General features: G+C 42.1%; 1 protein-coding gene across 5 annotated transcripts in view; it reads left to right on the top strand.

Annotated features, from left to right (window-relative positions):
• Positions 1-26,285, top strand: part of prdm16 (PR domain containing 16) — a 172,648-nt gene that overhangs the window by 82,463 nt on the left and 63,900 nt on the right. For all 5 annotated transcript variants that reach the window (XM_070839877.1, XM_070839879.1, XM_070839878.1 and 2 more), the window contains one exon: positions 11,822-11,872. In XM_070839877.1, coding sequence (XP_070695978.1) covers positions 11,822-11,872 — 51 coding nt within the window. The remainder of the gene's footprint in view (positions 1-11,821; positions 11,873-26,285) is intronic.

Here is a 26,285-nt window from a genome sequence, read left to right as displayed (position 1 = left end):
CCCCAGATTGACTCGTCTGTGAGTGTACAGCCAGCCAGCTCCTCCACACAACACCCACATTGTCCGCTGTGCCAAGGAGCCAAAGCAGCACTCCACTCCTCAGGGGGCTGCCTGAGACGAACACATTATAGATACATGTTAGCCTTGGCCCGACCTTCTGTATACTGTGTGAAGCACTCAGCGGAAAGGAGACAGAGGAAGGAGGGAGGAGATGAGAAATGAAATACACATGGAAGTTATTGAAAGCTACAGAAAGGATAAGCCTATCCGACAGCTTAACAGCCTGAAAAAAGTCTTAAAAAGTCTTATAAACAGAGCACTTCTATCACTCTTACAACTACTGAATTGAAAATGCTGTGAAACAAGATATACTGTATCTAAACAGCAGGTGAGAAGGAGCGAGATAAAGGGAGAGAAATGCTGTTTTGTGAGAGAAGATGTTTGCAAGAATCCATTGGCTCCATAAGCTCGAGGTTTTGGCTTCGGTTATCTGTCAGAATCGGCTCACTGGGTCTTCCATCTTTTTCTTTGTGCCTTATGTGGCCCCCTGCTTGTCCTGATGGGAAACCTCAAAGCCGTGGCGCTATCATGCTGTGTAATGGTCACTAGCAAGCGGCCAAGCTACCTTCCTCAACCCTGATAGGGAGAGAGAAAGAGAGATTCCTGTCTGGCTCCCAAAACCCAAACAACATTAGTGGCACTGTCCTATTTCTCCCATGCTCCCTTTCCCAGCCTGCTGTTAAACACACATAGTTCCCCAGAAAATGTTGTTGTTTCAGCTTCTATCTCTCCACTGTCATTAACCAGAGGCAGGCTGACTGACACTCCCCCCTCTCTGTCTATGTGTCTGCAGTCAGTCCCTCATTCACTTAAGGCCAATCAGCGGCCACAGTCTTTATCTTGCCCAGGGCAGCCCTGTGATAACACTGTTAACAACAGTAATGTGTGGCGCGAGGGAGCCACTGGAGCTGCCACTGTCAGGGTGAGTAAGTGAGGTCAAGGGCTTTTAATATCTGGTGACTTTGCACCAAATCTGCTGCAGCTCCACTTTATGCTCCCCATACTCTCTGCAATGTGGCTCCTCTTCTCTCTCTGTTCAAACTCTCGTCCCTCTTTTTAGTTTTGTAACCCCTTCTCTTGTCCTCTGCTCTCCGATGTTACCAGTGTGGGGGAAAAAGAAGAAAAAAAAAACTGTACTGACAGAGCTCAGCAGGACTGAACGGGGCCTTCTCTCCCCACGTGCCGTAGGGAAAACACTGGTGTTATTTTAGAAATCACACTGTTAAAGATTAATGTGGGCCTGGAGGAGTGTGTCATCGTTCCTTAACGACAGGGCCGAGAAGCTGAATAAAGCCGGCACTGTGTTCTGTCCCACAGCCCAAGGACAGATAAGTTTCCTCTCACCAAACTCGCCCCTCACCCTCCCTCCTCCTTTGTCCAATAACTCTCTCCCTAAGTCATCTATTACAACCGCAGGGGCCAAAATGAGAGAAAAATTTAATGAGAGAGCTTCTCCAAAATCAGTTTCTTGCCCGCCCCTTGTTTGTTTGGTCATTTTTTTCTCTTTTGTTATTGAAACAGACCAAGACGTGGGCAAAGAATAGCTTACGTTCTGGATTTGCAGATATAAAAACAACAAAAAAAAGGGTCAAGAGGGTGTTCACAAACATTTTCCATGCTGATTGCTCTAGTTAGATGACTAATGGAAAGTCCCGGCTCCAAGTTGTGACCATGCAACTCCCCCAATAAAGTCATCTGTCATCATCCCATGAACTGGCCAGACAGACAGACAGCTATAAACCAGGGTTCAGAGACCACAGCAGAGCATCCTATCTGTGAATATCATACCTTTGTTATTCTAACAGTCAGGATGATGACAGCTCTACATTAAGAAATAAAACTGGTATCGGTGACACCAATGAAGATAATAATGATAAAAGCTTTTAAAAGTTGATGATGCCGATGATAAAGACCTGATAGGTTTGATGAATCTTAAGTCTGAGGTGTGCAAATGGGACTTAGTATCCCTTGCTGAAGGTTTTAGCTGATAACGGAAGCGCTCGATAAGCCAGGGAACATCAATCTTAGTGACAGAGATAGTCTTTGCTTCACACTAATAGGGTTGTAAAGAGCCTTCACCTTATATGGCCTAGCTAATAAACTCATTTGTGATGAGCCCGAAGGTCAACTGAATGCATATTCACATTCACCAGCATATTAGAGGTGGTTTTAATCTTTGAAAACGTAAAGAGTATTTGGCAGTCTGACATACCCGGACATGTGATGGAGTGCTGCATTTTTTGGCGTAGATGTAATAGTTTTTCAGTTATGTCTTGACATCGAACTTTGGAGTGACGTGAGGTATCTGACATTTAAGTTCTAGGCCTAGTTGGCAGTGTCTGGCACCACAAAGTCCACTGTTATACACATTCAGTGCCCCAGAATAGCCAGCAGCATCATATCATCACTTTTGCAACATCATTACCACTCAGTCTTATGAAGTATGAGACCATCCCTGAAATTATCAAAGTCAGTAACACTTCGACTCATCTTGGGTTTTGATGGCAAAAACATCAGACAATGGCCTTTGTACAAGGGAGTGGGACTGCTACATTATCTCCACTCAATTATATCTTCTTCGAAGAGTCCTCAAGGCCAAACCATAAAGACTGATGACAAAGACTCCAAAGATGTAACTTTGAATTGTCAAACTGTGGTTGAAAAGATGTCTCACAACCTGTTTTTACCACCCAGTGCTGGTTGCATCCCAGACACACACACACACGTCTTTTGAGCAAATTAAGTAAACAGGACAGAAGTGAATCATGCGATTACAGTGTTCTGGGACATTGTAGCCATCTAATCAATCTCATTAGCTACATAAATCATGCCAGCTTGACATTTATTGTGGAGGTGATGGGTTGATCCTGTGGACTTGGAGACAGCTCTGGTGGTGATAAATGTTGCTATCTCTTGAGAGCATGGATATATAGAGTGTGTGTGCAGAAAGACAAAGGAAGGACTGGAAAAAAGAAAAAAATTGACATGTAGCATGAGAGCCCCAAAGAGGTTGCTGTGGAGCAATAAATGTTAGACTGAGCGAATCAATGAGCACAGAATGGTGGATGATTCATTTGCACACTGGGTGCGATCTATAATTCTCACTGTTGGTGTTTTGAATTGTTACTGCTCTTCAAAGTAACATATTTTTCAGTACTTTTCAGTTCACTCAGGAGAGTGTGTTGTTTGGTAGTCACAGTTTCTTTTGTTTGGCAATTTACAAAATTATTTTCTGTTTCTGTTGTAATAAAACCAGTCTGAATAATCTAATGACAGTTGCATTTGTATTGTTCCGATGTTATAGTCTAAAAGACTGTAGAAGTTTTTATGCCATTTATTTATGGAATGTATTTAAATGCACATAATGACTAGTGGAATAACCAGTTTTTGAAAACAACCAGTCATCATGATTTAGGGGCCATTATATTCATTTGGCAATCAAGTTTGTATTTTTGTCCTTTGCATAAAACCTATGCAAACTGTGTTCCACACTGGCCACCATAGTGAAAGAAACCACTTGTAGCCAGTATCTCCAGACAGTATCTTTTGGCAGTAGCAGTTGCCTTAACTGCTCTGGCTTTTATATGTTTCCACCGTGTAAATAATCTGATTGGCCACCAAAAGAAATCACAAGGATAAACAGTGCACTAGTTACAGTCCATTTGTTATACACAAACGCTTTTTGTGTTTTATCTCCACATCACACTCGTAATAATACACATGCTAATAGCAGCTATTAGAACTATTAAACCGTCGTTATTATTGTTGGTATTTATACCTTGTACGTGCTTCAGTCGGTGGTAATTGCATTTTTGGTTAAACCTTAAAAAACATTTTTAACCTCACTCATTGATGGCATTGTAGAATGCCATAATGCAGAAACACACGCTCTATCCCTATGATGGTTGTATGTCAGTAAAAAGAAGGACAGCGTCATGTTTAGTAGATGCAGCGTTCAGTATGTATCAGTCATTTGTAGCTACATGTTTGTTGTGGTTAATAATACATTAAAAAAAAAGTGTGTGTTCAAGTATATTGGTGCAATAAAAGCAACTAAATACACAGACTGCCAATGTAACAAAGAGTGTCTTATGAACATTAGAATCTGTTCACTCTTTCCTCAGCACATGCCACGCCATTCACCTCTGTCCTACCGATGACCTAAGCTTAACGTCTTCCCTGTAAACACAGAGGCAACACCAGCACAAAAAGAACATTGAGCGATTGAAGATAGGTGAAAGTACTAAGTGGATACTTTGAGTGTGCAGAAAACAGAGGTGTTTTTTAATTGATCCGTTTAACCGTTAATACTGTCATTATGTAATGCTTCTAGTATATGTATAATTTGTCTCTGTTTGGTGCATCAGATCAAACTTATACAGTATATCCAAAGTACCTTCCTGCACACAAACAAGAGCACACTCATACCCATGAGCAGGAAATCCATGGTCAGGCCTTGTTTATTTATCGCTGGAGAAATCTCATCAGCGAGTCACTCTGCGTAGCTGTGGCCTTCTCAAGCATCATCATCATCATCATCATCGTGTGTAGGGCTTGACCTCAGTATAAACCCTTACAGCCCTGAAGAAAGCCCTTGCTTGTCCCAAGCACCGACCCATATATACATACACTTAGCCTCCAAGTCACTAGAGACTTTTCACTTCTATGTTTGGGCCTGTGCCCAAGTTCCTTGTGTATTTGTGTGTGGTCCAAAAATGCAGAAAAGCCACAGGATGGATTTGCAGGGGGATGCCTGACCAACTAACACACACAAGTACAGATACAAAACAAATGCACCCTGCAAGTAAAAGTCAGTCTTTTTGAAAATGTCCTTTTCTTTGTCCTCAATTCCCTCCATCCTCTGTCTAACATCTGTCTACGTACATCCTTCTTGTTTGAGCCAACTTGTTCTTCCTGTACTTACAGTATATTGGATTTGAAGTAAGAGAGAGAGAAGGGAAATAAAAAAGATACCAAACTCCTTTGTTTATGTTGAAATATGCAAACGGTGTAAATATTTAGTTGGACCCCGATAAACGATATGCAATTTACTCGCCAGTTGTCCATCGTCACGTGACAATATCTCAGTGGCTGCTTTCCAGAAAAGCCCCTGATGTGATGAGAGATCTCCCTTTCTGTGTTTCCGCATCTTTTTCTACAGACCTAAAGGAATTCCTGGTTTGAATTAAGGATTCAAACTGGCACTAGACAGAGGGACAGACAGTGTGGTCTGGTGTATGTTTCTAAATACACAAATTCAGTTTGCAAGGGGAAATGGAGATATGAAACATATGACATTGCTGAGCTGAAAAGCCAATATCAGATTTATGTAGTGCATAAATGTAAACATTCATATATGCATAGGCTGCGTAGGCATCTTGCTTAGCTGAGGTATGGGAAATGAAAAGTATCCGTGGCATGACCTTTGATTGGATCTATATGCCCTCAAGTCAAGAACCTAAATCTTACTCCCTTAACCCCCTGCTTGCTAAGAGGTAATATGTGTCATGGGAAGAATAGGAGATCATTAGAAATAAGGGAATATTATTTTTCTTCCTGCTGCCACATATCGATAAACTGCAACCTTTATCAAAATGAAGAGGGAGGACGCGATATATCATTATCTGAAAGGCATGCCACAGCAGCTGCCGATGCTGTGTAGGCAATCCTCTTAGGCCAGAAGGTAGGGTTATTTATTGGGCCTCAACCCTGCGGCTGTCACACCATCTGCTAGCAGAAGATCTATTGGCACACCCTTATTCACTTATGATTATTACTGATCATCTGCCCAAATGACTTATCAATAAAGCGGAGGCCAAGCAGATAATTTATCTGTATGGTTCTGTCGATATCAAGTTCAGAGTCAACAGCCTTAAAAGGATAAGGGACCTTGGACGTCAGGTGATGGATGGTCATACAAGGCCCTCATGAAAATATGACCCTTTTAATAAATTTGCAGAATCCTGCTCTCTGCCACCTCCCTTTGCATTCCTCTCTCTCTTTCATGAAAGTGAGCGTCTTTCCCAAAGTTTGTTTGCTGACCAAGTGCAAACCTCACCTTGTAACATCACTTTCTTACAGAGAAAGGACTTCAAACACTGCAGCTGTCAGACGGATGAATAGAAATATTTGCATCGCCCATTTGTATCAAGTATATAATGCGTGGCACGTAGACCACACATGTCTATACAAGACCTGTGAATCACACAAGACATTAAAATGATGAGAGTCGATGTAAACCCTGCCAGGATATTTCACTACAGCATTTTCTTCATAAATCACACAAAGACTCTTAGGACATACAGGGTCAATGCTCGTTCTGTAAATATCAGCCGTTTGTATTTGACAAGTGGCCGTGACTTTCCTGAGTCGCACAATAGTTCTGAGTGTTTGCCTTCCAAATCTAACCTTTGTGCGCTAAGCTCTATCTCACCAACAGTTCTCAGTTCCGTCACAGGCCGCACCCTGCATAGACCCATCTGGATGTAGGGTTGGGTAACAGTGTTAGCTTTAGCGTGGTGTGATAAGTGTCAAGCTAATCTGATCTCCCCTCTTTTTCTTAGACAATGGCATCTCGTACATTCCCTTGGCATCATTTTCTTTAGATTTTTCCAATGAAGTGTATAATTTTCTCACATTAAGCTTCACAGCAAAGTGGAGGTGGAGATAAGGAAAAAAAACAGTGATTATATTCATAATTACCTTCTCTATCAACTAAGACAGAGAAAGACAGGGAACAAGCGACTTAAAGTTTCCTATCAGCATTCCCCTTGATGTTTGCCTTGGCTAAAGCACCTCAAGTCGTCCGCTTATTAAAGTCATCATAAATATAATCCATCTGATTGACGCCCAGCTTCCTGGTATTTAGCAGTGCAAATTTCTACCCTGTTTCCGTCTCTCCTGCCTTCGTCTTTCCACCTCCCTACTTAAGTCTGTGAGCAACCTCATTGTTGAGGCATGTTTTTAAGAAGTCATAGCTCTGGTCTTGTTTTGGGTCAACTGTCAATGCCCCTATCTCTGGGAAGTCCCGAAATAGCACTATATTACACTCTTTAAAGGACGGGTCAGAGAACGAACTTGGAACTATAACCAGGCATCATCTGATCTGATGCTAAAAAGCAGGCTGAATCAGACATGTATCCTTAGTCAAACAATCTGGCAGTTTCTGGCAAGAACGTGTAAGAGGTTCGTTATCATAAAGTTCAAATGATAGCAAGCGACCTCAGAGAAAAACATTGGAGACTTGATATCCCTGCTTCTTTTTCTTCCTTTTTTGGGGCAGTCATGTCTTTTCATTGATTGTAAAGTGTTCTGATCAGATTTGCCAGTATCTGGGAGTCAGAGGAGTCTGATCTATTTGTTGAGCTCATGTTTTACATGATAATTAGCTCCTATTTTAAAGGCCGGCATTGAGAAACAGAGACTCCCCTTTCATTTTTCTCTCATTTTTCTTTCTTGCTCTCTGACTCAAATACACTTTCTCTGCAGTTTATTACTCAACACAAGCCACAATGAAAGACCGCTTCCTTTCCCATCTATACGTAAAAAAGATCAATAACCCGTCTAGGTCATTGCCACCACAATGAAATTCTGTCAATGTGCCAAGAAGCTGCAAAAGTTCCCAATAAATGCGTAGCAAAACTTTCAATTTGTGGCTTTCTTGGTGTGGCTCTTGCAGCCGATGTGTTGTCAGTCAGGGACATGGTTCAAAAAGCCCTGAGGTTTGTTTGCTGCTGGTTCTTTTTGGAAACTTGTGGCTTTGTGACATCCGCAGCCATCCATTGGGTCGTGTTGCTGTATTGCCTCATATTATCCAGAGTTGAGGAGAATTGTTTTTGGCACCAGAATGCTAACATTTTCCTACGGCGCAAACCTCCAAGTGGGGCCCTCTTCTTCTCCTCGCGCCTGAGGATAATGAGCAAACTTTGTAAGGCCCTCCTCTAGTTGCTATGGCTACTTACTCAGCCTTCTCATTGGTGAATTGTATGACTAGAAGATTTCTGTATGCGTTATTTTATCAAGGTTTGACTTCAGCTGTACTGTACATGCAAACCACCACATATGCTTTATGGGCCCTAAACCTCCTTGGGGCATTTCTGCTGCTTTTTTCACATTAAATGAGTTCTGGAAATAAACTGAGCGGGATTTCGCTCCGTCATGTGTTTTAGGCTGTGACAGGTCTTGTAAAAACAATGAGGCAGTCCACTCACTGAGTGTCTCTCCCCATGTCGTGTTTTCTTTTGTCCGCTTGGTCATCATGGCATGTCAATACGAATGGTGCTAAAGGGCTGTTGAAAAACTCCTGACTCTGTCCAATAACAAAAGCTGTGCTATGAAACACTAATAATGGTGGGGTTTTCCCCCTGCCTAGTGTGAAAGCACACACCACAGACATGGTGAGAGACACATACGTATACACACACACACACACACACACACACTCACATACACAAACACACACATTTACGCATACCCCTAATGAGGGTCTGGACAGCTCTTAGTGGAAGGATTCTGCAGGTGGCTGCACTTTCATCAAGCCACGACTGGATTTGTTTATGTTTGAGGTCATATGGGCCAGAGAGTGAAGTTTGTGTGCCCAGACATACACTTACACACACTTTCTAATTACCCTCGCTTCAGTGTTTTCTCTTTTCCATAAGACATATTGACATGTCAGCATTCAGCAGGGTAGATATAGAACAAATGGACAATTTTACCTCTCTCTGTGTAGTGGAAAATCTATCCCTCTCAACATAGGCCAGTCTCTATTTGGACCTGTCTCACCAACCCAGAGTAAAAGTCACTTTGAGATGACGGTGACACGTGCAATAAATCATAGCACCGCCAGTCAGTGGCCAATCACATTTTCCTTCCCTAATTAATAGCTTATTTATTTGCTTGGCGGGGTCCTGCTGCAAGACCAGGCTATTCTGTGTGAGTTTCTGTCAGCGTGTGTTTGTCAGGTATGTGTGTCTATGTGGATATGTACAGTGTGTGCGTGTGAGCATGTGTGCTCATACAGTATGCCAGAGTTGAAAGACCATCTCCACCTGCTTTTGTGTTACAGTTATTGTCATCCTTGCACAATCCCTCGCTTTCCACCACTGGAAACCCTTTTAAGCACTGATCTTTAAATGTTACTACAACAAAAACAAAAAACATTGGCTGCATTTTCAACAGACAAACAATTTGGATCAGAATTGCATAGAATTCAATGCCAGGAAGCTTTATAATTAGCATTTTCCTGACAGTCAGCTCAGTGTTTCTGGACCTAAATCTGAGGTTTGGATGATAGAAAACCCACATCGTCCCGACCCCCCACCTGAAGCTGAAAGACATTAAGGCATCAGTAAAACCACTCATGTCTGCTTGCATGTCTTCTACAGTTTTAGGTTACTCTTGCACAATTTGATACACACACATATTTACACTTGGCGTGTAGCTGAGCAGAGCAGGGGGAAAGTCCAGAAATTGTCCCATAGTTGTTGAACGCCTGGTAGCATTTTAGACGACCCAGCCAAGCTGCTGGTTTGTAAACTGTTGCAGCTGGTCTTGTGCATTATAAGAAAGGGGAAGTCCTCTCTCTCTGCCCTGCTCTCTCCTGCTCTCTGTCTATGTTTCACTATCGCCATGTCTAAAGTTCACAAACACATTTCTTACTTACAGAGTAGACAAATTAACCTTAATTTATTTTTTTCTACCTAACAGTCATCCTGAAACCTTTTCTACTAAACTCAACACGCTTGTTGCACTGAAGGGTTACACTGTGTACAGCACAAAATAAACAAAAAGCAGAGAGAAATCATTTAGAAAGCTTTTTTTTTCCTTTGTTGTTGCATAATGGTCATTTTGTGATCTGTCTCTTTTGTTTGACCAAACCAGCACATCAGCATCTCACAAAACGCTGCATAGAACCCAGAGTTTCTATCTACTGATACATTAAACTCTAAGCAGTTAATAAAGAGCATTTTTGAACATGAGTACACAAAAAAATAAAGAATCCTGCCCGCTTTGGATCAACTATATGCACTTTATAACAATTATTTTTCATTTTTTACCATCAGAAACGTTTTATTCCCATGTATCTGTCGTAAACATGTATAAGATGTGAATTCAGAATCACAAACATTTACAATGATCTACTAAGCCTATATATTGCCCATGAGCGTCATAGTGAGTCACAAAAAAGTTTTTTTGTTCTTTTTTTCATTCACCATTGACACACTCTTCAGATTTTGAACTTTCCTAAGCACTGCCCTCTACAAATCTTTTTGCACATTTTCGAAATAGTGGGTGTTACAATTACAAGTCAAAACAATGTGACAAATTGGATTGGCCATGAGACTGCAACTCTTGTGGGGGATGACATGTTTACTGTTGTGTTGTTTGAAACTGATATCAGGAACAGGATGCTTCTATAAAGGCTTACATGATGTGTAAGTAGGCTGAGAACCCTGTTGTAAGTATCTGTGGTGTAATTGCTCCCATTTGGTGAGGTTGAGAAACAGATCCCTTGACAGCTTAATGTAGGAAACCATGGCGTATGGTACATGGGTGCACATATGGCCCATCTGGTTCACTGTTTAGTGAGCGAAGAGAGAGAAGAATTGAGAGGGAACTTCTATGTGCTACTATGTATCACTGACAAACTTTCAGACACCTTTATCTACAGGCGCATGAGAGTGCACACATCCACAAGCTTCATAATCACAATTCCTAATAATTTCCTGTGAATCAAAACCTTGTATAGAAAGGTGCATAAAAGAAGTTGCTGTTTGCCAGAATTCAAAGAATAGCTCTACAGTTTCCATGGCAGATTCCACTGCAGATAAATGTTTCTTTCCCAATTATGGTGGGCCACACTGGTTTAGGAAATACAAACTTTAATATGTCAACTCTAATTTACAGGCAGCCAGTCGTGCCACAACACCTAAACAACACACCTACTGTTAAAGGGCAGATGGGGAGGATAGGGAGCAGAAAAAGGGAGGCTCAAATATGCCGTGTGTCTGTGCTTGAGGAAGTTTTATAGGCCTAATTTCACTTAAACTCAGTAAAGTACCACGCTGGTTCCCCACCCCACCTAATACCGCTCTGAAAATGCTCTTGTCTTTGATCCTCTGTTGCCATCAATGGGCTTCAGAGAGGGAGAGAAAGAGACAGACAGACGGAGAGAGACTCTGGGTTGCCATTATATGTGAAATGCCCCCTCATTGCAGCAGAGCAGCCCCATCTCTTCATCATTCCCCCACTTCCTTCATTTCCTCTGGCAGACACTGGGAGCATTCTACCACCCATCTGCCCCCAGTAAATATTGCTTGAAGGCTTAATTATACACACACACACACACACACACATACTCACAGACACAGTCTCAGCGAAATTTCCTGCAACGCTGAAGCGGAGAATTAACGCCAAATCTGTGGGGTATTCATTCATCAGAGTGGGTGTGTGTGGTGTTATGTTTGCCTCTGTGTGTGTTTTTGTGACCTCTCAGTCCATTATTATATCCCTCTGGTCACATTTGTAGCCCAGAGGGTCTGTGTGATGAACTGTGAACACCCTGTGTTCATGTCATCCAGCAGCGATGGTCACAACCCATGAGCGAGGCACCGTGAAGCGAAGGAATCAATATTCTCTTTCAGCGCTTTCATGAACAGATTTTCTTCTCAACCAAATCAAACATTATTTTTGAATGATTTTACGGTTTACACCATCAGCCATATTGCAAATATGAATCTTTTTGTTTCTGTTTTTTCAGCAGATGATGAATGATCATGAAGACGCCTCCCCTGACAGCTGCATCAAAAAGGTAGGATAGTTATACCTGTTACCAAAACCTGTCTCTGTGACAACCCAATGGGTTTACCTATACATCAAAGGTATCAAATTCATTGCGAAGAGCAGAAATAATAGGACCTCTATTCTACTGTTACCATTTTACCTGGTTAACAAATATTTAAAAGTGTCTGAGGCTCATCTGATGGAGATTTTGGCCTATGGACACTAAGACCTTATAAAGGTGTCTATTTACAAGGCATCCTTAATTGAGTTCAGAGTACCAACTCTGAGAGACTTTAAAGCTTATGCTGTATTCAGAATGATATTTGCAATAGTTTTAATTTGGTTGTGTGTGTGTTGTTTTGAGGGACTTAGTTTTCTTGTCATGATCTTCTACGTATGTGATCTGTTCTCTTGCATTAGAGGTCTCAATGTCCATGAAATTTCCTGAATAGATAAAGCTTAGCTAACTAAAACATGGTCTCGGGGGAAAGGAAGATGCAATTCAAGTGAAACCATACAAATATTAATATAATGGAATATTTTTATTGGTATTAAAATTCCTGAGCTTTCTACAAAAGCTTCAGCAGAACATTGTGATTCAGATTATCGATTAAAGACTTGAACGAATAAGTCATCTGTGTCACCTTTGGATTTATCAGCAAGTGTTTTAGTAACTTATAAGCCTTGTTTTTCAGACAATCGTCTACAATCTAAGAAACACTTTCTTCTCTCAGTCAAAGCCACTGACACATACACACATACTGCGACCGATACGTCCCATTGACCAGTCATTGACCACTTTATGAGGTGATAAATTTATTGAAGAGGCTGGGCAGTTTGTTTTTACAGCCAGTGTCGCCGGGTCAAGACAGGACAGTGAGAGTTCATGTCCATCTAATGGTCCATGAAAGAAGAATGGCTGCAGCAAAGTGGACACTCTCTCTGAGAATGACTGAAGCCATGCAGGCATAGCTCCAACTCAAGTCAATGAAAGAGTGGCTGAAACCTAAATCAATGGTGGAAAAAGAGGACAGCAGTAAATTATGTTGGGTTTTGTCAGATTTGACTTTTAGAGGAGCAATGCATATTTCCAGAATGGCAGCACTATTTTAAACGTTCCAAAACCCACTAGTGGCATTGTCTTGAAAATTTGGAAATTGGAAACATTTGTTTACAACTCTTAAGTGGACTTTGATTAATGTTGGTTGACAGAACAGAGTTAAAAGCATTCATTATGTCACGTCAGTGGTGAACTGCGGATGTTTTCGCCATGGATTTAGCTATCAAAGAAATGAAAACTGAGATTAGGACTTTGTCTCCAAAGTTTGTATGTTCCTTTTGTCTTATCTTACATGACAGGATGGTCAAAACATCAGGAGCAGAACTAATGGAGGACTGCATTTCAATACATAACCCAGCACCCTTTAATAAAAGCAGTATGTGAGTGGAGACATTTCTCATCATCTTTACAGAGACGCCTTGTGAGCAGCCTTAGCAAGACATATTTCACTTAAAATGTATTTCGACGTAATTTACAATTATGACCAATTTGGCCCTTAGAAAAACAAAATCCCTTAAATTTCCTCATTTGCATTTCAGGTCAGGGGTCTTGTTGCTGTACCCTCTACAAACAGGCAGGCATGCAAATCACAGACTGTTTGGTTGATTTGAAATCCTACATTAGTCAATGAGCTTATTTTAAGAGTTGACCGCAGGTGGTTTGAGCTGTTCCCTGTTCCCCACATGTTCGTACAATGTGGAAAAACCTATATGGTTTTTTAAACTACTTAACCTCCTTCCACTGAGGAGTGGCCCATGCAGTCCTCTCCACATCCATACACACTCACCAGTTCAAAGTCATGCATACACACATACATGTACCAATAGGAGCATAAATACACACATTCACACAATTTTGAGAACACAGACATACAGCACACTTATATACGGTACAAAAATCTGAAAAAACACACACACATACGCGTACACATACACTGGCCACATCTCATTATGCAGAGTGTGAGTTGCGGTGGGCCCTCATCGAGCGGTGGCAGACCACATGCCTGTTATGAATATGAATAAAATTATGTATGAGCCTTTCCTTATGACATGACTCATTCATCCACATCGTGCAGTCACACACACACACACACACACACACACACACACACACACACACACACACACATACAAGCACAGGGCATGGGCACACACGCAAACGCACACACACACGCACATAAGCGCTGACTTCTCCTGCCTCCACCTTGTCATTACCATCGCTACGCTTGATTAAGGCAGAATGTTAATTGAGTTGTAGCATATGAATAAACTAGTTCACTGCTGAAAGGTGTGTGTGTTTGCAAGATTGTGTGTGATTAGTTCTTATTTGTTGATGTGCTTTACATTAAAGTAAAATAGATCTGTTGTGTTCATAGACGTGTTACATAATGTAAAGTATATTTTAGCCACTATGGTCACAGTTTTTTTATATATATATATATTTCTATATTTTATTTTAGCAGGCTGCCAGCTGCTGCACAAAACTGGCATAATACAAGTACATGCGCACAATTTAAAGTCATTAGATTTTATGATAAAACTGATCACACTAATTCCAGTAATGGAAAATAAAATAAATGAAAAAAGAAATGATAACAGAATTAAAAAGACAATTCCAGTAATATAAAAAATTCAAATAAAATCAGAATATTCAGACAAAAGTGTGTTTTAAGAAGAGAATCAATAGTAATATTATAGTTATTATAGAAACATGTGTTCATCCTTTCCATGCATTAACACATTCAAATTGACCACAAACACAGGCTCATTCCACGCTGCTGAGTAAGTCTGAGAGGCATATAAAGGCGATTGGGGGGCACTGGGAGAGTCGGGGGTTAAGGCGAGGGATAAAACGGAAGCAAAGATGTTATTGTAGCTTCTCAAGCCCACTTACTGAAAGCTGCCCAGAGCTTACAGCTGTGTGCGTGTGTGTGCGTGTGTGACGTTTAAGGCCTTGGATTCATATCCTGTGCTTGCTTAGGCATGGATCGAGCCACACTGGCTGACACACATTCATCTTCACACCCCACCCACAGACAGAAAATGAAAATATGTGTTATCTGAATCCCCTCTTTGCTTACCTCACCCATCCTCTTCCACTCATTTCATCCCCTTCTCTCTCTCAGCAGACAGGATGGTGTTTTTGGAGCTATAGATTCCTATCAGTGGCTATTGGTGATACGATCAGGGATTGCTTGGTATGGTCTGGCCATACAAAACAGGACTATCTGTCTGTTTAGCTGTCTTGGCCCTGCTTACATATATTCTCATTCACACACTGCTCATACACTTAAGTCTGTGTGTATGTGTGTGTGGAAGTTAATAGGGTATTGCGGTACTTGTGTTTCTTTTTGGATTCCTTGGATTTAAAAGTGGTAGCCAGTTAGGGCACAGATTGCCCTCATTCCCCCTGCTCCCTGTGTATGCGTTTTGTGTGTGTGTGTGTGTGTGTGTGTGTGTTAATCCTCATCTTCAGAGGAGCGCCGCTGTCCATCCCGACGTGTGTAAACACTCCAGCAGATCAGATGGCAGATAATGACTTCCAGATAGACACCCTCCATTCAGCCAGCAGAGAAAATCAATGAGCACTGATTGCTTTTTTCCCAAGACGATCATCTCCCCCCAAAGGCTACTATCTATCTCTCTCCCCTTCTGTCTCTCTTTTCCTCTCAATTTCTGTGTCTCTCACTCCAAGCCCCATTCATTCACCTCTCAATACCACTGAGATTGAATCAATTCATGCCGCTTTTCACAGGGGATTTACTGTGAAAAGATACAGCAGAATATCTCTTTAAGGCGATCAAGTCTCCGTTACTCCGTCCGTGTCGCTCTTCCTCTCTTATTTGTCTGAGTGAAGGTGGACATGCTTGTCTAACATATTTCTCTTAAGCACTCATGATTTCAAGATAGTGATAAATGTCCGTCTTTCTATGCATGACAGGAATGTGCTTCCTCGTTCTTTTAGTCAAACTCCACTAGTTATTGTTCCATCTGTGTATGATGCAGCGTATGTGGTAAATGTGTGTTTTAGATGCAGCATTAGCTGTAAATGGGAAAATGAGAGGGGTTGATATGAACTCTGACCTATAAGTAGATTTTTCCCACTCCATGTTGAAAGACGAGGGAGCCAAATGGGGGTCAGCTGCATTTGGATTCTACGGGTGTGTATGTGCATGCAGTTGTGTGAATATCTATTTTTTTCCCATATCAAGCTGGGGAATTGAGTCTCTAAATACGCTAGCTAAATGACCCTAAATGTATGAGGGCTATTATGTGGACATAGGCAGACTCATGGGTCACAGAAGTGATCCAGCGCTCCGGGCCATAGTTTACCCCCTGCCAACAGCACCACACTCCCCCATCCTTCCCCCTGCTTAAATAGGCTCATGATTGATTGATAATTATGATAATTTGTTTGAAATGATTATCTGGATATTATAATCACTGCCACCCCAGTGAGCCATGAGGGCAACTCATTTTTCATAATGCTGAACATCACAAATGCCCCCTGGTTACAGGGCTGGCTCTATGTGTGTGTGTGTGTGTGTGTGTGTGTGTGTGTGTGTGTGTGTGTGTGTGTGTGTGTGTGTGTGTGTGTGTGTGTGTGTGTGTGTGTGTGTGTGTGTGTGTGTGTGTGTGTGTATCTGTTTGTAGGGGTGTGAATACCCAGGGCTTGGCAGTGGGCTCCCCAGAGCCATGACTTGACTGTGGAGTGATGAGCCCAAAAAGCAGGAAATGGCCTTCACACAGACACACACACACACACACACACACACACACAAACACAAGCATGCCTAGAAAGTTGGATTTTGCCAAAACATTTCTGTTACACTCAGTATGACATAAAACCTGGATGTAGCGCCAAAATGTGTCAATTATATCAGTCACCAATTGACAATAATTTCAATAATTGTTAAACTGTTTCTGTTTTATTAAAGCAAAAATATCACACGTTGGCTGTTCCAGATTCTCAAACGTGAACTTTTGCTGCCTTTAATCTGCATCATTTGATTGTAAATTTAATATATTTTGGTTCAATAATTTGAAGACATCACTTGTGTTCTGGGACATTGTAATGATCAGTTTCCACTATTTTCAGACATTTTATGGATTAAAATGAACAAAATTTAGGAATCTGTTGTCAATGAAACCAATCGAAGGAGTCGATAGGTACGGAGATAGGTGGGTAGGTAGGTATGTTGGTAGTACAGAAAAACAGACTTTACCTGTATGAATTACTTCATGTCTGCTCTTGAAAACATACAAACCATTGCATGACCAGGAAGTTCTCAAACATCTTCTTGTCATTCTCAGGCAGTGAGCAAACACACCATAGCTCCAATCATCCCGTCTTCTCTGTCATCTGAAGGAAAAGAAGGGGAGGAGTGTGTGAGTGTGTGTGTATGGGGTATGGTGGAGGGGTGCAGGAATAATATTTGCGGTTTTCGCTTCGCCCCATGATGACTTAATGATGATATGGGTCCCTTTCTTCTGCTGGGCTGGGTTACGTTTTAATGGGCCCTGAGTGACATGTTTTCATTTGGCTCCGTAACCTGCCCCCCCACCCAGCACCACCATCGTCACCACCGTCACCACCTTCATCCCCATCCCCCCCTTCAAAATATACACCTCCAAATCCTGCACTGTGTCAGGTCCGATGAGGAAAAAAAGCTGTTTGAAACCGGAGGTAGTCAGCACTAAGCTTCATGTAGTGTTTGTGTGGTCGGTTATGAAGGGATGGGGAGTGGTCCCTCGCAGACAGACAGACAAATATGCAGAGACTGAGCTCACATCGTTGAAATCATGTATGTTGGGGAATGTTTGGATCCTAAAGCAGGATAATCTTTCAAAGCATACAGTTTCCATCCTAACATACTCAGGGCATACACAATAAGTTTGAAAGGTGGCTCAGAAGTTTGTAGATGGTGTCTTTGCACAGGATGGTTGGATGTCACAACAAATGGCAGCAAAGCTCCATCTCAAATTACTCCTGCTGCGTTCTCCACTGCCCCGCTGTTGATCCGTCTGTGTTCAAGTTGAGTTCCAACTTCCAATTTGCACACGTCATAGGTAAATACGCTCCTGCATCATGCTATCACTTTCCATTACCTATCTATCCACTAGCTATCAATTATGTTCCATGAGAAGTCGGAGAAGTTTCTATTGGCATTATAACAGTTTCCAAAAAGCTTCAAACTTTCGAGTTTACAAGTGGAGATTATTTCATATTTGAGACAGATTGTTGGTGGAGAATTCCTTTAATGTGTCTTTAATCCCTGATTGCATTAGGAGATTCATCTGCTCAGGCTTTGCTAGCAAATAGCGTTGATCTGTTGAAGGTCACATGGTCCGGACAAAGTCAGGGTTGTTGGAGAGGAGGTGGGGAGTAGGAGGAGAGGTGAAGACAGAAAGAAATGGTCTTTCTCTCTCTCTGTCTGTCTTGTCTGTGGGAACTGTCCCAGCTATGGTAGCTGCAGAATGCTGTCATTATGCCTTGTGAGGAGAATTCACCCAAAGGCCACTGCTGTGTATCACTGTGTTCATGTATGTGTGTGTGTGTGTGTGTGTGTATGTGTGCGCTGAGTGTCTGAGTTTTAACTTGCAGTGGCACTTTTAATTTGTTTCTGTGTGTGTGGGTCCAGTGTGTATGTGTGTGTGTATATGTGTGTGTGGGCCCTGACTGACGCATCTCTGTTGTTATCACCAATCAAAACCCGACGTCACAATGGAGTGAAGCGCTGGGAGAGGAATTCAAGTGGGAACGAAAGAAAGAAAGAGTGGAACAGATAGAGAGAGACAGAACAAGGGGGCGGAGGAGAAGCACGAGGTGATTGGAGGCACTTTCACATCAGCTGGCTCCTTGACCCCTCTCTCTCTCTCCCTCTCTCTCTCTCTCTCCTTGTGCCTTTCACTCTTTCTATCCTTCTCTCATTCCTCTCTTGCAGTCTTTGTCTCTCCATAATCTCTCTCCCAGTGGCCATTCCCACCACATTCTCTGGGGTCACCCAACAAAAGGAGGAGGGCGATAGTCTGACAGTTGCGGGGGCTGTCATATGAGTTTCCTGACACACACACACACACACACACACACACACACTTTCACACATTTGTTGTTAGTATACATGTGAGGACATTTTGTCTAATTATCACCATATCCCTAGAACAACTTGAACTTCTGTGTTTATTTTAAGTATAATTCTTTTTGGCATTTTATGTAACGTCTTGTTCTTTTCCTGTGGGTAGTCTGTCAAATATATACGCTTGTATGAGGTATCTTCATACTTTCATAACTATCCTCCAACTAGAAAGGTGTTTTACATTATTATATTTGGTGTTATCAGCCTACAAGGGGTGATTTCTGGGTTCAGCGATCAATCCATTGTAGTAGAGGCACAAACAGTAGTTTCAATAAGCCACTCAATGCTGTCACTGCCTGAAAAATCATTTTAACACTTCATCCACTGATGTGACTTTTCCTTTGACCCTTACGCTTCCCTAAACTTAATGCTGATGTTCTAATGTTTGGTGTTGAATGGACATTTTGAGATATTTCTGTGATAAAATTCAAAACAGTCACTTGACATCTCTTGGCCTCAACACTTATTGGTAAAATGGCCCCCTTTGAAGGATTGTTATTATCTTTTTGTGCTTTTATGGACAAGTTGGTGCTCTTTCTCTTCAAAATAGACACAAAAAGACACACCCACATACAAAAAGAGACACAGACACGCACACACACACACACACACACACACTCTCTGTCTTGTCTTTCAAGAAAGCAGCGAGTCCATTAAGGCAAATAGAGTGAAAGCAGAGGGCTGGCTGGTCAAGCATTGGTGATAATAACATGACGACCCGCATGGCGTTGCCACGGAGACCTAGACGACAGGGAGAGGTGGAGAACAGAGAGTTGTGTGGTCCTGCTTGTCAAAAATATTTTCACGTGTCAGACAAGGCAGATAAAGGTTCATCTGTGTGTGAGAACGGCTGGATGCATTTGAAATCCCACATCACAAGGGGGAGTATTTCCTTTGTGTCCTCTGTCACACTGTACTGACACGTCTACCTTTTAATGTCATTTTCAGCTGTTGCAGCTAAGAATAACTTGTACAAAATCTCATGTTGATATTTTGCGCAACTCTGAGTATTTCTAGCAAATACCTTAGTGCTTTAAGTATAGCTTTGCATGTTATACATAAAAGAAAAGGGGATTTTGACACACTATTTCTGAGTTGTTATAATTTTTCTTTTACTTTTTCACAAAGCTTCATTAATCAACCCAAAAAGTGGAAAGAAAAAAACTGCCGGAGAAACAGAGATGCGTGAGAGATGGCAAGTTGTTGACACAACATGCTGTCTAAACATAGACGGGCAAAAGATAGAACTCAGGCAAGAGAGTGAGGGTCAGTAAAGATGGAAACCCTCAGAGGGCAAGAGACAGCCGGAGGCAGGGGGATGGGGGGCATGACGGAGAGGAATGCCAGAATGCCCAAGAGAGGCAGGAACTGCCAGCCCAGTCACAGACACAGCCCGTCTGTGGAAGAGAGACAGAGAGTGGGGGTGAGAGGCTGGCCCCGCCAACACAAGGTCATGTGAAAAAATATCCCCCTTTCTCCACCCACCCACCTACCCATCCATCTATCCATCCATCTATTCCAGTGTCCACACATCACTCTGCCCCATTGAATATTTTAGGTAGACAAAACATTCAAAAATTGTTCAGGAAAATAGTAAAGAAGAGAATCAGAGGGAAGAGAACAAACTGAATGAGGAGATGGTGGGAGACAGTGGAAGTGTGTCTGGGCGTAACAGGTCTTAGGGGAGCTTTTAGCCACGGAGTGGTAAGTGAAGCATGCCGTGTGTTGAGGCTGCTCTGTTTAACTGTCTTCATACTTTGAATGAGAGCCTCAGATACACACATGCACATGTGTATATATATCTGCTTGTGTGCTTGGTGGGCCCCACCTTTTCTCAGGAGTTTAGGGACAACCCTGATCTAAAAGGGCGGCGAATTTTTGTCAGTTTAGTCAGGAATGAATGAAATAAGCAACACAACAGCTGTTGCAACTTTTAATGGCAGGGCTGTTTTAATGATTGCTTAGACTTGTTTTTTCAGCCTGTAACTACTATGTGTTTGTCCTTTTCTGTTATTAAAATAATGTCCGCTCTTTACTTGGCTCAATTCTCACAATACATCTGCATACACATGATTTTAATGATCCTATTCAAGCCAGAGGAAAGAAGCACGGAAACATTTGTTATTCTTAGTTTGTATTTTGTGGCTGCTTGGATGCAGAATGATTATTTTTATAGAGATTTTCGTTTCATTGAGTTTTTCTATAAAGGTTTGTGGCAGCAGTGATGATTTGAGAGGCAATCATTCCTAATGGCTTGTAATCATTGTATTGTTGATGCAAATGTGTATTTATTCACAACTGGTTCAGATATTTTGAGTAAGGATGTACTAGAAGACAGTGAAATGTGGTTTAAAACAATTCTTGAGACGATTAATCTCAGCTTTTTGTCCGTAGTTGACGGTATCTGTACCTGTTGCTGCAAATTAGGATAATCCTCCCTCCAACACACTCTGAAAACCAGGGTTTCTGTCCTTTCTCCCTACTTTATCCCTTATCCTCCCTTCTTTCCCTCTCCCCCTCCTTCCATCCCTCTCTCCTTCCCTCCGATCTCAGCTGAACAGTATGGTCTTTGACTGAGTCTTAATCTTCATTACAGGGCATTAGTCCACTGGGGAGGCCCTGTCTCGTCTCCCCACAGCGCAGCCTGGCACTGTCCCGCAAGGGACGTCCCGCAACGGCACAGCACAGACACCCTGCCAACCCCCCTCTCCCCCACCGGCTTCACCTTGGTCACCCCTTCGCTCAAATGAACTGTTAAATAAACAGCAGGCCTTAATCCACATGAACGAGCGGGGGTGGTGGTGGAGTAGGTGGCAAGGCTGGTCAGGAGAAACAATAGAGCCGGCCCTGGACCCCTCCATTTAAAGCAACCATCAATCATACTCACCATGAGATTTCATTTTCTTTCTTTTTTTGACATAGATTTTATCATTAATGACTAAATCTCATGGAATCAGACTGATGGTAATCTGAGGCATGTGGCTCAGCACTCCAGTGCAGTCCGTGAGCATGGCCTAGTGTCTGCTGATGCATATGTGTGTGCATTTTCTGAAGAGGAAATTGACATAAAGACTATTTTGCATCACTCTAGCTTCCCCTTTCTGTATTTTTAAGCTTTTAAGTGTCCCAACTAAAAAAAACAATCTCTCACACATGTTAATGCACACACACCCTTCCTGTCAGGTGGCAAGACATGTACATTTAAAAGAAAAAAAAAACACACACACAAAAAACATGCATGCACAGATATATCAGTGTATCACTCCTTCACTGAGCTGAACAAGGACAGTTGACTTGCTGTGAATTAGTTAATTAAAGAGGATGGCTAATTGAGTAAACAAGCATTGGGGCCGTCACCCCTAATTAGGTGATTACAAGGAAGAGCACACTCAGCTGGCACAGCGCTAATTAACACATACACAAACACACGCGCAGACACGTCTGAGGACATGGAGAATTATCTGTTAGAGAAACAGTGATTAGGCAGAGTGGGGGATCCCAGGAGAGGCAGGCAAAAGAGAGGGGATCCCACACACACACACACACAAACCGAGCATCATCCCGAGAGAGGGGTTTTCTCTGTCTTAGTACTAATTCATAGTGGATAATCCTTTTATTCAGCCAGCAACATTGAAACTGATGGGAACAGTTCACTGCAGTCACAGAGAGTGACCTGCACTGTGCTGATACACAGCCTCATACACAATGCCTTTGACCCTGGCACTGAAGGAGAAGGCGATCCAAGGCAACAACACTGAGATGTTAAAAAGCTCAATTTAAATGCAATTACACCTCCTTTCATTTTCAGTGGTGATTATTGTCTCAAGCAATAGACTTTCACAGAAAAATTCTATACCCAAATGTAATAATCCAATCAAATCTTTGTAGATATTTACATATTCTGTTGTGCTTCTTCACTCCGCTACACTAATACTGAAATCCATTTTGTTTTTCCACACTCCATGGGAATACACTATACACTGGCAGTCAACCCCGCTCTAATCTCAGCTGTGACATTTCAGATCGAGATGCTCATATGAGGATATTATCATAGAGAGTGTTTCCCAAGGGAGAATTATCCAGAACATTAACCAGGGAGTCAAAGTGATTATTTTACCCCAATTCTCCTTGGGGAATATAATAGAATGTATATGACATGATTTATTCTAATATAAACTATATCTAGTCAAATATTTATTTGGATGTTAATGGCTTTGTTTAGTGAGAAGGGATTCTTCCGTGAAAATGCAAAAAGGCCGTTCCACAATTGAAACTGAGCGAAATACGAAATCGGTTCTTCGGGTCCAAAGGCTAGATTTAATTTCAGACAAAAAGAGATTATTACATGTTTTCATAACTCATTTCCAATCAGCAGTTTTTCCTTAATGCACCAGGTCAGATGTAATATTTTTCCTGAGTGTACAGGATTTTCACAGCAGAGCACAAAAGCAGATCAGCTTGGCTTAAAATTCAATTACAATGAAAAAAAATGCATTAATTAAGAATCACTCCGGGGATGAAGTCTAATTATTTTTGGAGCAGAAAAGATTTTCCACACCGGTCAGGATAACTGTGGTGTGGTGTTATCTGCTAACAGCAAGGCCAGCCTGCCTACTCCCCTACTGGCACCATTGTGAGGCTGATTTAAGATCCCCAGCTAATGGGCATACCTGCCTGACAAACATGACTTCCTAGCAGGTGACTCCTGTCAAGTTTGTCTGAAATAACAGGTAAATGAATTAGCAATAAAATGGACTTAGGGGTAACAGGCAGGGGTGCCCATTATTACCGCTCGTAATCACTAAAGAGATGCCATTCACTTGCCTTAAGAAGGCAGCATTTTTCACCGCTTGCTGGCCACCGGCCCCCTCAGAGCTACAACACATTTCTAATGGAAGGCTCTCTGCTTGAGCTCCAACCTCCCGAAAGCCCCCAACCATTTCTTTCTTTCGCTCTCTTTTCTCTCCTCCACCCACACCCCACTCCCCTCCTCCCCTTTTCTCTCCTGTAAGATTATCAGTTTTGATTACCGCCGGCAACAGGCTCTTACCAGCGGTCGGAAGCGGCGTCTCACAGACCTGAAAGGCCCTCAGCAGGTTGCAAGAAGCTTTTGAAATTATGGGGCTTGGCTCAGAGGGAAAGTGCTCTGCGTGCTGCTTCGTGGCCATTTAATCAACTCCTGACTTTTGATAGTCAAATAATGGCTAATTACAGTAGCACCTGCCCACAGGGTTAAAGGGTGGAACAGATTTAATGGAGAAAGAGAGGAGAAAGAGACATGAAAATGAAAGAGTGAAGAGTAAAGAAAGACGGAGAATGTGTATTATTATCTTCATGTCTTGCTGATTGGGTGCAATGAATCAGTAAACCCAGGGATGCTCTTAAGTGCCCCCACCTCTGTCTCACAATTAGGAGTTGTTTTTCTCACATACAGCACATGATTGACAAGGGTGGCATGGTACAAGGGAGAAAGAATATGAGGTTGAAAGAAATAAGATTGACTTTAATTAATGGTTTGTGTTTGTCTAAATATGGAAAAAAAACAAAAATGTAAAAATATGCTTATCTGTGCCTCAGTTTTCTCTTTTGAGAGCTATGATAATGGCTGAGTTTCAGCTCAGCTATACCATGAATGATTTTGTGGGTCTTAAAAGACGACAAATATTCTCTAGAAATTGAAAAACATGCACTTTTACCTTTCATAGGCCAGCTGATGAAGATATGATGAAATCATTTTATTTATAAATTAGTTTACAAATGAAGAGAAATCATTTCTAATCAATAACTACATACAATTGCTTCCATGTCACCCCTTCTTCAAACGGTTAGTCCATCTCTGTCTCCCTTTCCACATCTCCAGGGAGGCAGTCAGAGAGATAATGAGCGAAGAAGAATGGGGCTATTAAAAGGATAGTTTGACAGTTCATACACCGTGTCTGGCATCCTGAAACAAGATGTGCTTGATAGAGCACACCCAAACACCCTTCTAAAACACACACTCACACACACACACACACACACACTCACACACACTCACACACACACATGACCCAGCTGGGGTGACAGATCAAAGCATATTAAAAATGACCTATGTGTCAGTGCATTGATCTAAGACCAGGTGGCACCCATACATGCAGCCTGAGCTGCTTGTTTGCTTTTATACTCCCCCCCCCCCTCTCCCTCTTCCCCTCTCCCTCTCCCTCTTCCCCTCTCTCTCTCTCTCTCTCTCTCTCTTTCTCTCTTCCTCCTTTCTTGTGACCAGCGACAACTTAGTCCTGGCACTCTATTGTTCAGGCACAAAGGCTATGTAAAGACACGTCAGCGATTACAAAGCTGCAATGGCACAGCTCAATTACTCAAACGTTGCTGTGTACCGCGTTGGGATACATGTGTTTGTAGGTGAGTGTGTGTGTGTGTGTGTATGTGAGAAAAAGTCTGTGTACTCACAGTGAGTGTGTAGCCCCTGTGAGATATTAACAGGGTTGTGGCTGTGTCAGCAGCGCCGCACTGTGTTTTTAGTCTTTCATGTTCCATTTATTTGACCCCTGACCCTCAAACACACAGCAGCTTCGCAACGCTTCAGCCCCCTCCATGCACACCTCTGCACCTCCAAATACAAACACACACATCCGCTAACACACCCACGCACTCATCTTCAAATGCAACAGAGTAATCCATTTCTCTCTCTGACCCTCTCCCTCTTTGTGCTATCACAAACCATATTTGCCCCATCCAATCAGTTTGATTAATCATGCGCCAGACCACAGTGTTGCAATCAGATGACCAGAGCATTGTACCCCTCTCCACAAATAAACACACACTCGCACAGGCACAAAAACACACACTAGCGCTTGTGGGGAAGTATTTCCCCATAGACATCCTCAGTGACAGCACCATAAACTGGCCATTTATCAAAGTGTCCCCCCAGTACATGCACATACAGAGGCACTCACTCACACACACACACACACACACACACTTCAGAGGAATTGTCCCAGAGTTTTGTCTAAGTGGTGCAAAAAGCTGTTTCGTAGTAGCAAATTTCCATCATACTATGCATATCGAGTCAACTGTGCACCTTCCTAAATTTCTCCACCAGTTGATCATCCAGATAAGATGAGTTGTCATTTATTGATATTATCATTTATCATCTTTTTAGTGGAATTATTTCAGATAACATGACCATGTTGTGCTGTCGTTTATGATTAAATTTATGTTGTCCAACTTAATATTTGTGAGCATTTT

The sequence above is a fragment of the Pempheris klunzingeri genome, chromosome 11 (assembly GCF_042242105.1).
Source record: "Pempheris klunzingeri isolate RE-2024b chromosome 11, fPemKlu1.hap1, whole genome shotgun sequence".
Taxonomy (NCBI): Eukaryota; Metazoa; Chordata; class Actinopteri; order Acropomatiformes; family Pempheridae; genus Pempheris; species Pempheris klunzingeri.
This window is presented reverse-complemented; position numbering and strand designations above follow the sequence as displayed.